Here is an 11,783-nt window from a genome sequence, read left to right on the forward strand (position 1 = left end):
ATGGCTGTGTTCCTAAAGAAAGTCTAAGTCTAATACACAGTAGGTATTTAATGCCTACAGTTGGTAATTGTACCTATGTGTCTATATGTGTGCATCCGCTTTTAGACATCATTGTACTCAGACACATGTTTTATGAATAGTAAGTGGCAGAGCAAGGTTCAAACTCAGGGGGCTGAAATTTAAGAGCTCTGCTTTTAATCATTATGCTATATATGTTTAGAAAAAGAACCCCTTCTAGGCAGATGAACACTTTACCTGTACTCAGGGCTTTCGGCTCAGTGATCCAAGCATGGACTGGATTTCAATCCCCGACTCACAGCCTCTCTGGGTGCAACTCTCAAAGCATACCTTCAGCAACTCTACCTTTGAAATCCATCCATCGGCCATTAGATGAGGTCACGCACAATAGTGTTTATATTCTTCTCCCTTGAAAATTCTATGATGCTGCCTGGACTAATGCTCACTTCTTTATTTCCCATTATGATTATTCCTGTCACATAGGAGATTCTATTTCTCCATCTTCCTCTTCTCTTCAAATGTAGATGTTACTGAGATTTTAAAATATGAACCAGTGGTGATAGATTGAAATAAATGGCTTATAACATATGAGAGAGAAAAATAAGGATTACATATTCTGCAAAAGAGCAATTCTATCTCATTTCTCAAAAAGAACATGAAGGACTTACCAACTTAAGAAAAAATATGGTCTTCGTAACTAATTTTCTGTGCTCCTATGCCTCAGGCCAATAAGAAATTTTTAATTTTTATGATAATTTATATACTTTAGCTTGTTTTATATATTATACAACTAATGCATACATTTATCATAAAAAAATTTTTAAATACAAACAAGCAGAGGGTACCCATAATGCCAATTCTGTAATCACTGTTAATATTTTGGTATACTAGTATAATCTTCCAGAGTTATACATAATATATGTGGGTGTGTGTATATAAAGATGTAACAAATTTTTTTTTAAACTTTAAAAAAGGGATTATTTTTCCCTTACATATACAAACAATATACGCATATTAAAAAAAGAGATTTTATCAAATGAATCTTCTTCAAAGGAATTCTAGAATGCAATCAAATGATTCAGATTTTGAGATTTGTTCCCAAGTACAGCATAGTGGTTAGCAATGTGGCTCTAGAAGCACATGGACCTGACTTCAGACTAGGTCTGTCACTGGCTGTTCCATCTTGGACAAGTTCTTTAACCACCTGTAACCCTCAGTGTGCCTATATGTGAAATGGGCATATTGATTATAGAAGACATCTGCTTTTTGTCTTGGCGTTGCTTCCTAGCATCCATTTCCAGGAGTTTCTGGTAAGAACACCTTAGTTTTTCTTTTTTGGGGTGGGTGGGGAGAGACCATCTTTCTTCTGTTCTCAGTCCATGAGGTATGGAAGAGTTGAATCATCCTCCCCCACTACCCTGTAAATAGCTGTGGCCATGAGTAATTGGATACCCATGTGAACCAAGTCAGGTCAAAAGAGGCAGCCCTGGGATTCTTGTTGGATAAAGTTTTTCCCTTAGCAGTTACTAAAGGAGGAGGATGCAAGCCCACATCTGTTGAACTATTACATGGAAAAAACTCACCTGAGAGTGTGGTCCACACAGAAGGAAGTAAAACTAAAATATGAAGGCAAGATGATTAGAAATCCTGTATACACCTGTAACAGAGGCTTTATCTTCTTTGCACTTTACAGTTTTATGAGTTGTTAATCTCCTTTTATGATTAAGTGATATAAACTGATGAACTGATATTCTGTTACTTGTAACTGAGAGTTCTGACCTATCCAATAATAGTACCTGCCTCTTAGGCTGTTATGAAGATTAAATGCAATAACACGGTGAAGTGCTTCATACAGTACTTGGCATATTTAAGTGGTCTTTAAGTATTAGTTGTTATCATTATTAAATACTATCCTGAAATATAGAAGCCTTCATTTTTCTCTAAATATTTCATATTCATGCCAAAAACAGGCTAGGCAGAGCATCAAAAAGCATGTTAATTTGCTTTAACACTCTATCAATACTCTATCTTACTGCAAACTAGATTTGAAGTTTTTGAACACTTTTTAAATCTACCTAAAAGTTTCTTCTAAAATATCAACTTGTGTTTCCAACTTCTCTTGTGTTTCTTTGAAAATATCGATTTCTAATAACCCATTCTCCCTGAGGGATAAAATATGATATGTGAACATCAGGGCTTGTTACTTAGGGGTCAGTGGTCAGACAACAGGGGTCCTTATAATTCTCACAAAACTGGGAGGAGAAAAATGTAGAGCATTTTCAAGCCCAACCAGAGATGCAGCGCCTGTGGAAGAAATTCTGCATTTTGGTTCCCTGACAATACCTCCTAATTCCCACAGACTCTTCACTCATCCTCTGCTTTTCTAAGCTAAAAACAATAACTTGCTATGCTTGAGCAGATATCAAAGCTATAGATAGCTAGAATTCCAAGTTTGAAACTCTCTAGAACAATAGCTCGACTCCCTAAGATGCAGTGAAAACAGTCCTCCTGCCTTATCTACTCTTTCAGATTTTCTTGAGGACCAGGAGACTGGGGTTTATTATGTATGGAAGTTGGGTCTTGATTTCAAGTCATAGCCCGAGCACAGCCTGCCTGAATCTGCGTCTTAGCCCTAGCAAACACTTGCTGTGAGTGTTTTGTGTGACACATTGAGCCAGCATTTTACCTGCATTATTTCATTTCATCATTGAACTTATGAGTAAGGCAAGATTTGCTGAGGAGGACTAAGTCAAAGCCACACAGCTAGTTAGCTGGGTCTAGTTACGATTCAGTTCCTAACAAAAGCAACAGTGAACAGTACTCAGAACTGTGAATCATTTGCTGAGTGATCACCATGAGCTAGTTCTGTACTAAGTGCTTTATGTACATTATTATTATTTTACCTCTTTGGACCTCAGTTTCCTCCCCCATGAAAGGGAGTCATACTTTGGATTATGTGTTCTCTCCTATCTCCTACTTATGTAAAGCTTGGGTTCTAAGTTGTACTGTGATGAATTTCCACTAGAGGATTACAGTCTTTTGTGTTGCTAAAAGAAGTCAAGGGGAGGGGGCACAGAAGGGCATCAATACACCACCTTCAAATGTACCAAAGTCACTCTTCGCTGGAACAAAATAATGGAATCTGTATAAAGTCAGCAAGTCAAGACGCTCTTCTTTCCAGGAGCAGTTTTCAAAATTTCAGAATCTGAAATAAATCAAGTGCTGGGGACAATTTGGAGAGGAATGTAAAATAAATTGTCTTCAACAAAAGTCTCTTATTTTCTTTTTAAAAAATATTTTAAATGGGATTACACACATATACATATATAAAACATAAAATTTTGGCTCTTATTTTCTTACAGTGAACTATAACATGAAGAGAAATATTTCCAAGGAAAACAAATCTGTTTTCAAATCTTCCAAAGACGCTCACTTGTGAGTTTGTATGGGGATAAGTTTCAATATGGCCATTATTTACTGAATTTAGTAAAGGTGCTAAAAGCAGGTGCTACATATACAAATTGGTCAGGACTCTCTGGTGGTGAGTGAAAGAAACTCAATTTATGGAATCTAGGAAAGGGATGAAACAGCATAGCCAGCGAAGGGCAGAAGCTGACCCTGAGAACAACATTAGGATCTACCCCCCACCCCAGTCACTCTGCATTGCTTCTGATCTTTCCACAGCACCTTGGGTTCATGTTCTCCCGATGCAGACCAGCTTTCTCCACATGGCAGAAACGTGGCTGCCAATTCCTGAGTTTGGAAGTTTGATAGTCTCAGTCACTAGAAATAGTTTGGCCGTATACTGTCTTTGACCTTGGTGGCCTTGGCCTCACCCCTAACTCAAGGGGTGGGCTTTGCTTGGTTTAAGTCAATTAGCTGGTCCTATCTCACTCCTCCATTCCTTCCCTTTCCCTCCTCCATGCTACAGGCATTTAAACCAATCAAAGCCAATGAGATGAGAGAAAAATTTTGCTGGGGCTTCTGGAAAATAAAAACATTCCCTTTCCCAGATAAGCAAGTAAAGGAAGCTAGGATGATCCATGTAGTAATTGATTAGAGTTGGAGACATCAGTATGAATCCATATTTAGTTTAACATAGGTAGAGATGGTTACATATGGAAATATTTATAGATATGTGTACATACAAAAGTTAGTATAAACATAAATATGCTTTTCTCTGTAAGCTGTGAAGAACTAAAAAAAAGTGATACCCCAATACTAATAAGCTTGCTAGGTGCCCAGATCTTGGTTTCTAAAACCATTTTCCAACAAGAGGAATCAGGGCTCCTTGAAGAAATGGCTTATTGTAGGATTGGGGCAAGAAATATACAAGAACAGAGATTTAAACCTGGTTAACTCCCTAGGAAAAGCCAGAGAGGGAAGTAGAAAGTGCTCCCAAAAAAGTAAAAAAAAAAAAAAAAAAAAAAACTAAAAAACAAAACAAAACAAAAAAACCACACACACACATTGATGAGGGTATGTCAAAGAAGCATAGATACAAATTGAAAGAGCTCCTAATGGCCAAAACTGAAAAAATTCCAGCAACAAAATAAAGTCATATTGGATTGTAACTCAAAGTATAAAATAAATATCTATAGGTTCATACTGATATGACTGAAAAAAATAATAAATGGGGAAAAATAATCAAATCTCCTATGTAGAAAAATTACAAATAATTTATATAGATACTCCACCCTCAAGGATGGAGAGCATTCCTTATGGAATTCCTTATGTGGGGGCTGTGCACAGTAACTTCCTTCCAAAGTTTACAGTATGGAGAGTGGGGAAAAGAGTAAGTTTACAGTGGAGAAAACTGACACTACCTCAGCCAGGTGACTAAGGCCAATATTAGCAGTCATAAATCACGTTGACAGTATACACACTTGGTATGATGTGATAAAAATAGCACTTTACCTATACGGTTTTCCTCCCAATAATCCAAAACCCCAGTATTACAATGAATGAAACATCAGACATGTTCCAATGGTGGGGTATCCTACAAAATATCTGATCAGTGTTTTTCATAATTCTCAGGGTCATCAAAAACAAGGTCATTTTGAGAAATGGCCATAGCCAAGAGGAGCCTAAGGAAATAAGACAAATAAATGTAATGTAGTATATCCTGGTAGGGATCCTGGCACAGAAGAACATTAGGCAAAAACTAAGAAAATCTAAATAAACTAAACATTAGTAATAATGTATAATGTTAGTTCATTAATTGCAACAAATATGTTGAATCAGTATAAGATTTTAATAATAGAGGAAACTGGGTGCAGGGTATAGGGAAATACTCTGCACTGCTTTCTCATAAATCTTAAACTGCTCTAAAAATTAAAATCTATTAAAAAGAAAAAAAGCCCTTTCTTTTAAGAATGTTACTATTGAAGATCTTCACTATTCTCCTAAAGGATATGGGATTGTTTTTAATATTATTAATAATGTAATTTAATAATGTAAGTGAAGTCTTAGCACAGTGCTGGCACAAGCTGGATATTGCATTCGTTTATTAGTTCACTCAACAAATATGTAGTGAGAACCTATTTTAAGATAATTTCTGTTATAGGTGCCAGCAGTACTTGAAGTGTATATGGGGCAGAGGAAGCAAATAAAATAACAATGTTCATATAATGATGAATGCTATAAAAATACACTAAACAGGGTAAGGGGGTAGAGGATGATGGGGAAGGTTCTGTTTTTCTAGGGCAATTGGGAAGACCCTTCTGAGGAAAAAAATCTGAAAGCAGAGACCTGAAAGAAATGAGGACTCTAGTGATGCAAGAATGTGAGAAAAGATCATTCTAGCACAAGAAACAAGTAAAAAGTGTTGAGGTAGGAGTGAACTCGGTTTATTTGAAGGCCAGTGTGGCTTAAGTGGAGTGAGTGAAGTGGGGAGTGGTTAAGAGACAAAGTCAGAGAACTAAATGGGGTTAAGATCAGGTGAGCACTTGAAGGCCACACTAAGAAATTGAATTTTATTCTCAGTGTGATGGGAAGTCTATTAGTGTAGGGCTTTCAACCAGCAAAGGGATCCAATGTAGTCTACATATTTAAGATTACTCCAGCAGCTGCATGGAAATGGACTGTAGAGAGTGCTAGAGTGGAAACACACAAACCAGATTGTAGGTTACTGCAGACAGATACCTAGGTATAAAAGGATGATGTTTAGATCAGTGGTAACAGTGGAAGTGGGAGTGGGGATATATTTTGAGATAGAACCAACAGGGTTTACTGACTGAGTACGTGTAGAGGGTGAAAAAGGGGACTTGTGGACCAATCAAGAAAAATGAACGTGAATACAGTCAACACTCATAGGACAGAATATCATAGATGGTACCCAAGATCTAAAGACCTTCAATGTTTAGGTTTACCAGCTAATCACAGGATGGCCACAAACTTGGCATTTTTCTATATAACATCATCCCTTTTTATTGAGACCTTTATTCAAGCTAGAACTCTCTGAAAAGACTTATCTTAGAGACTAAAGGGAACTGCAGGAAATGCTGTCTTGATGAGAAAGTATGCATGCTTCCTCTCATTGGGGCAGCTGGGGAGGCTGCCAAGTGTAGTATTTCTGTATTGTCTTCCCTTCCCCCTTCCCTAAATTTGGTGTGGGCAGCAACTCCATTCATCATTGTAGAATGAATGCCTGGCCCAGAATATATGTACAGTAAACATTTGCTGAATGACTGTGGAAAAAATGGCACAGGAGCACCACAGAGTGTAGAGGTAGCCTAAGTCTCCATTAGAAACCGCATTTTAAGAGAAAATAGCAATATCCAGGCCAACGCAGAAGAAAAATAAAGTTCAAAAGAGGGTTAAGTTTGAGTAATCAATAAGAGTTCTAGGCTAGAGCCAAAATGAGAAACAGTGATTTTGCAAGAGACAGCACAAAGGGCTAAACAATAGTCTTTGTTGGGATTCTGCAACTAAACTTGATGATCTCATCACAGAATCAGCAAATGTCAGAGCTGGAAGAGATGTTAGAAAACTTTGGATCAATTCATCATTTTACAGATGAGGAAATTAAGATGAAATGTCTTGGGACTAGAACCCAATTCTCTGGACTCCAGATGCCAAATTCCTTTTTTACATGGTGTGGATTGGCAGTTATATTAAACTTCCTTTTCCATATGTAGGCTCAAAGAGGAGTTTTCAGAAGCAAGCTGGAGAAATAGACTTCTAAAGTCTAAAGTGTATTCCAAGTTAAATTTTCCTTTTGGAATTCAGTCCCATGAAAAACGAATCATCTCTCCTAACAAAATTCTATCATTCAGTGAAAATGAGGCAGCCCGCCATACTTGCTTTCCTTTTTGACATGGCTGCCAGGAAGCACAGAGCTAACTTTAATACTTAAATCATAACAATAGTGGCCTCAGTTTTTAACAAACAGTACTAATTTCCCCCCTCTTCTTTTTATGTCTTTTCATTTTTTATAACTATTTCAATGGCCTTATTGTACATGTGTTTTCTACTGTAAGTCATCTCAAATTCTTTTTGGAAGTCAGCCAGGTATAAATCACTAATAAACCAAACTAGAAAGATTTCATTTCTCTTGTGCACTGGAACTATACTACTTATAGTGTGGTATCAGTTTTCAGATCCTGCCCTTAACCTAAAAGGTCAGATTTTACCTTGTGGCTTTATATTTATAGAGAAGAGAGGCCACCACAGGACAGATTGCACACAAATGACTAGTTATAAAATTGTAGGGTCTGCCTGCTAACTAGGCAAGTCCCTGGAAACTTCTCTGAAATGAAAACAAGATGTGGAAGGAGAGTGCTATGTTTCCTGTGCTGACGTGGCAGAACTTCACTGACAGCAGTATCCTGGGGGAGGCAACACAGACTGGTCCAAGGACGGTCAGCAGGTGGTAGATTGTGCCACATTCAACTCCAAATTTCTTCTGATTACTCCCCAGCCCTGAGAAATGAGATCCTGTAGCCTTCCTCTCTTCTGGATTCTAGCCACGTAAAGAGATTAAAGCACTCATTTTCTAAAAACATGAAGCTTTCTTTTCCCTCCCTAAAATTAAATTCCTCCTAAACCACAAAAATTTAACCCAGACAGGATTAGGAAAGCAATAAAAGAGTTCCTGCAGAGATCTTTCCTCCTGCTCCCTTACTGCTTCAGAGTCTTCTGTCCCCATTTCTGTCTAGGTAGTAAAAGAAACATTAATAAGTCCCCCAAAACGTCAGCTTCTCCAGAGGACACTAGACTTTCATGTTTATGCATGTGAGCTTGAGATGTCCTGTGGCTCTTATTTTTCACTCTTCCCTGAGTTTTTAAATTTTGTTCTTTATTCCTATGGTGTTAGCCATGATTACCATGATAATCTAAGAGATAGGTTCAAAAGAAAAATGGTACTGTGGCTCATGGAAACAGTCCTTCCCCGAAACATCCATTTGGATTCTGTTCATGGTCTCTTCCTAGCCGCAGCCAATTTGTTCAGATAGGGACGAGAAGGTGCTGCCCCAATGTTCCCAACACCCTGAAGAATGAGACAGTTGCAAAAATATATGTTTATTTAGAAAAATCTAAGAAATATTATGAAATGTAGGCAAGATTAGTGTATGAAACCAGTATAGCAGGTAAGAGCTCAACCTGGGCCCAAGCTGCTGAGTCTTTATCCTTACCTACTACATGTTATCTACAAACCTTGGACAAATTGCTAAACCTTATACATTACTTTCCTCATCTGTAAAATGGTGATATGTTAGTGCTTACTTCACAGAATAGGCTCTCAAACTTTGGTGTGCATTAGAAACAAGGGGAGGACTTGTTAAAACATGGATTACTGACCTCACCCCCACGGTTTCTGATTTAGTAGGTCTGGGGTGCTGCCTGAGAATCTGCATTTCTAACACAGCCCCCAGTGACACTGGTGCTGCTGGTTAAAGGCCACACTTTGAGAACCACTATCATAGGGTTGCAGTGCGAATAACATAGGTAATATACAAAAAGTGATAACAATGACTATTTTTATGTACCACTGTTAGCACTGTGCCTGGTTAGCTATGTCAAATGGTGTTAGTTATTATTATCTTACAAGTTGTCCTGTCAACTTACAAATCATAGTAAACCTGTAGTTGAACTGTCATATAATCCATTATAAGAAACCTCAGTACATAGGAAAGAAAATCCTATTAAGTAACAGAAATATCCTTATTTTAAAGAGCATATACATTTATAAGGGGTTGTAAGGGGTTCTAAATACTAAAAAGTGACTATTTCATTGGGGTTTTTCCCCCCTAAAATTTGTCAGTATCCATCTGTACATTTATTATGAGGCAGAAGAGAAATAAAGGCTGACACAGCTACTTCTTGAGGTTTCTTTTCTCTTAATTACAGTAAAAGCACCAAAGCACATTTAGTTATTACGGTCAAAAAGAATTCTTCGACTCATTTTAAGTAATTAAGAAATCCAGCAAATGCGGACCTTGCAACTGGCAGTTAGAAACATCTACAGCTTCTAAAGGGCAGAGGAAACACAATGGCTACAAGACAAGGATTGTTAAAAAGCTCTCCACAACAAAGGAAATGAACGCAAATCCCTAACTTGCAGGCGTTCCAGTGACCCTAAGGACAAAGATAAAACGCTCTGACGAAAAGCTGTGGCGTGTTAAGCTTTGTGCAGAGAAAGAGAATACCAAACATAATGTCGAAGGTTAAGATGTTTTCTCTGTAGGACTCTTTGACCGTGCTTGAGTCATAACCAGAACGAAGCACAGGGAACCCCTCACTGTGTCTTTTCCGTGCCACACATCACTCCTTTCAAGGAGAAAACTTTTTAATAAACTTAGGTTGAGTGCCTCTTCTGTTCTAAGCACAGGGCGATTCGAGGTTCAATGACAGGCAGCCAGTCTTTGGTAAATATCTAACTTTTCCAACTAAATTAGATCTATGTTTTTGGTAAAAATTCTCCAGCGAAACATGAGAATTAGATAAAGCATTCTTGCATCGTGATGGCTCTTGAAAAATTAAACAAAGGGCGTATGTTTGCAAGAATGCAAAAATAAGTCTCGCCTTAACAGTTAAAAAAATGTAATATACAAACTACTTTCCCTGACACTTCTCTTTCAAAAATGTACGTGATTATCAGTACTGTGCCATCAGGAGGACTCCACGAAAGTGGTTTTTCATCTCTAGCGGAGTAAGAAGTAGAAGTGGGTTGCTCGTGGGTGAATTTAGATTCTGTCCTTCCAGCCCAAAGCCTCCCCTGGACTTGGTACGGGTGGAGGGAGTGAGACTCGAGTCCCCAGATGGGACTCTGGGACTGCCACGACTCACCTCGCCAACTTTTCCAGGCTCGCTGCGCCCCGGCGGCCGGCTCGCGGGCGCGGACGCGGTGGCCGGCGCCTCTGAGCACGCTGGCCGGGGAGGCGCGCAGGGGCAGGCGCCGGATGGCGCTGCGGAGCGGACGCGGGGCGCGCCAGCAGTGCTGGGGGCTCGGCGCCGCCGGTGCGCAGGGTCAGCAGCGCCAGCAGCAGCGTGACCAGCGCGAGCAGGAGCAGCGCAGCCGCCTTACTGCGGAGCTTCATGGTGCGGCGCAGTAGTGGCGGCAGCAGCCCCGGGGCAGCGTGGCTCCTCTACTCATTGCGGCGCACTGGGCAGTGGCGGCGGCGGCGGTGTGGGGGCAAGTGCTACAGTGCGGGGCGGCAGTCTCCTTCCCCGCCCGCCCGCCCGCACCGGACTGGGGACTGGGAGGCGAGCGGGCGGGCGACCGCGGAGGCGGAGGAGGTGGGAGAGGAGGAGGCGCGAGCGAAGCTGGAGGAGGAGCGGTCCGCGCCTACCGTACTGTGTGGAGTAGCCGCCCGTCCACCCACCCGCCAGCCTCTCGGCACTTGAGTTTCAGGTAGCGCAGCCTCAATGTTCTCTCACTTCCTCATTCACTCCCTCCCTCCCTCCCTCTCTCCCTCTCATACCATTCCATTCCATTCCCTCGTTTACTTCCTCATTTACTCTCTCATTCACTTACCCTCCCATTTCCATCCACTCTTCCATCTGATTCCCTCATTCATGGATTGTCTCCGTTATTTAATTCTATCCATCTGTCTGTCCAAGCACTCATTAACCTATCTATGCATCCAGTCAGGCAAGGGACATCTCTGCCCTGTCTGCCCAGTGCAAGGCCCAGCACTTGATAGATGTATGTTGGATAAAATCAATCCAGATCCATGTAGTCTAAAGAATTTATAGAATAAATTTCAAAGTCTAGTTTTGAAATCTGACTCAGCCATTTACTGGCTTGGTGATGCTGAGCAAGTTTCACTACTTTCCTGAGCCTTAATTTTCTTACATGCAAAATGGGAATGCCTCTGTGGACAGAGGCATTTTGTGAGCGTTAAATTAACTAATGCTTTCGAAGACATTAACACGGTGCCTGGCTCAAAAAAGGTGCCCAATAAAGGCTCTGTGATAACTAACACAATAAAATGTAGCTTCCCATACATGCATAAATGCAAATGTTATTTTCTGACATAGATTTGAGATAGAATAATAACTTTACAATCAAGTGTAAGAATGGACTCTTCAGAGACTTAAACAGCCACAATCACCAGATGGAGTTTCCAGAATTCCTCAACTAATATTTTAGGGCATCCCAGTCACAAATCTGAAGCATTAGGACACATCCTCTTATTATTCACCATTAATTGACAGCCAACATTCTACTGACTCTTTTTTGCATGGCAGCAAAACAAACAATATCAGTTATAACAATGTCTCAGAGTTTCTACAAGATTTTGTATTGCCTTATAAATCAT

General features: G+C 39.9%; 1 protein-coding gene across 2 annotated transcripts in view; it reads right to left on the reverse strand.

Annotated features, from left to right (window-relative positions):
• Positions 1-10,984, reverse strand: part of GXYLT2 (glucoside xylosyltransferase 2) — a 102,766-nt gene extending 91,782 nt beyond the window's left edge. Inside the window, exon 1 of one of the 2 annotated variants that reach the window (XM_039851614.1) lies at positions 10,309-10,981. In XM_039851614.1, the coding sequence (XP_039707548.1) occupies positions 10,309-10,559 (251 nt within the window). In that variant the 5' untranslated portion in view covers positions 10,560-10,981. Of the gene's footprint in view, positions 1-10,308 lie in introns of both variants that reach the window. The other variant, XM_039851616.1, reaches the window with a different exon arrangement.
• Positions 10,985-11,783: the final 799 nt, after the last annotated feature.

The sequence above is a fragment of the Pteropus medius genome, unplaced genomic scaffold (genome assembly GCF_902729225.1).
Source record: "Pteropus medius unplaced genomic scaffold, Ma_sr-lr_union100, whole genome shotgun sequence".
NCBI classification, from domain to species: Eukaryota; Metazoa; Chordata; class Mammalia; order Chiroptera; family Pteropodidae; genus Pteropus; species Pteropus medius.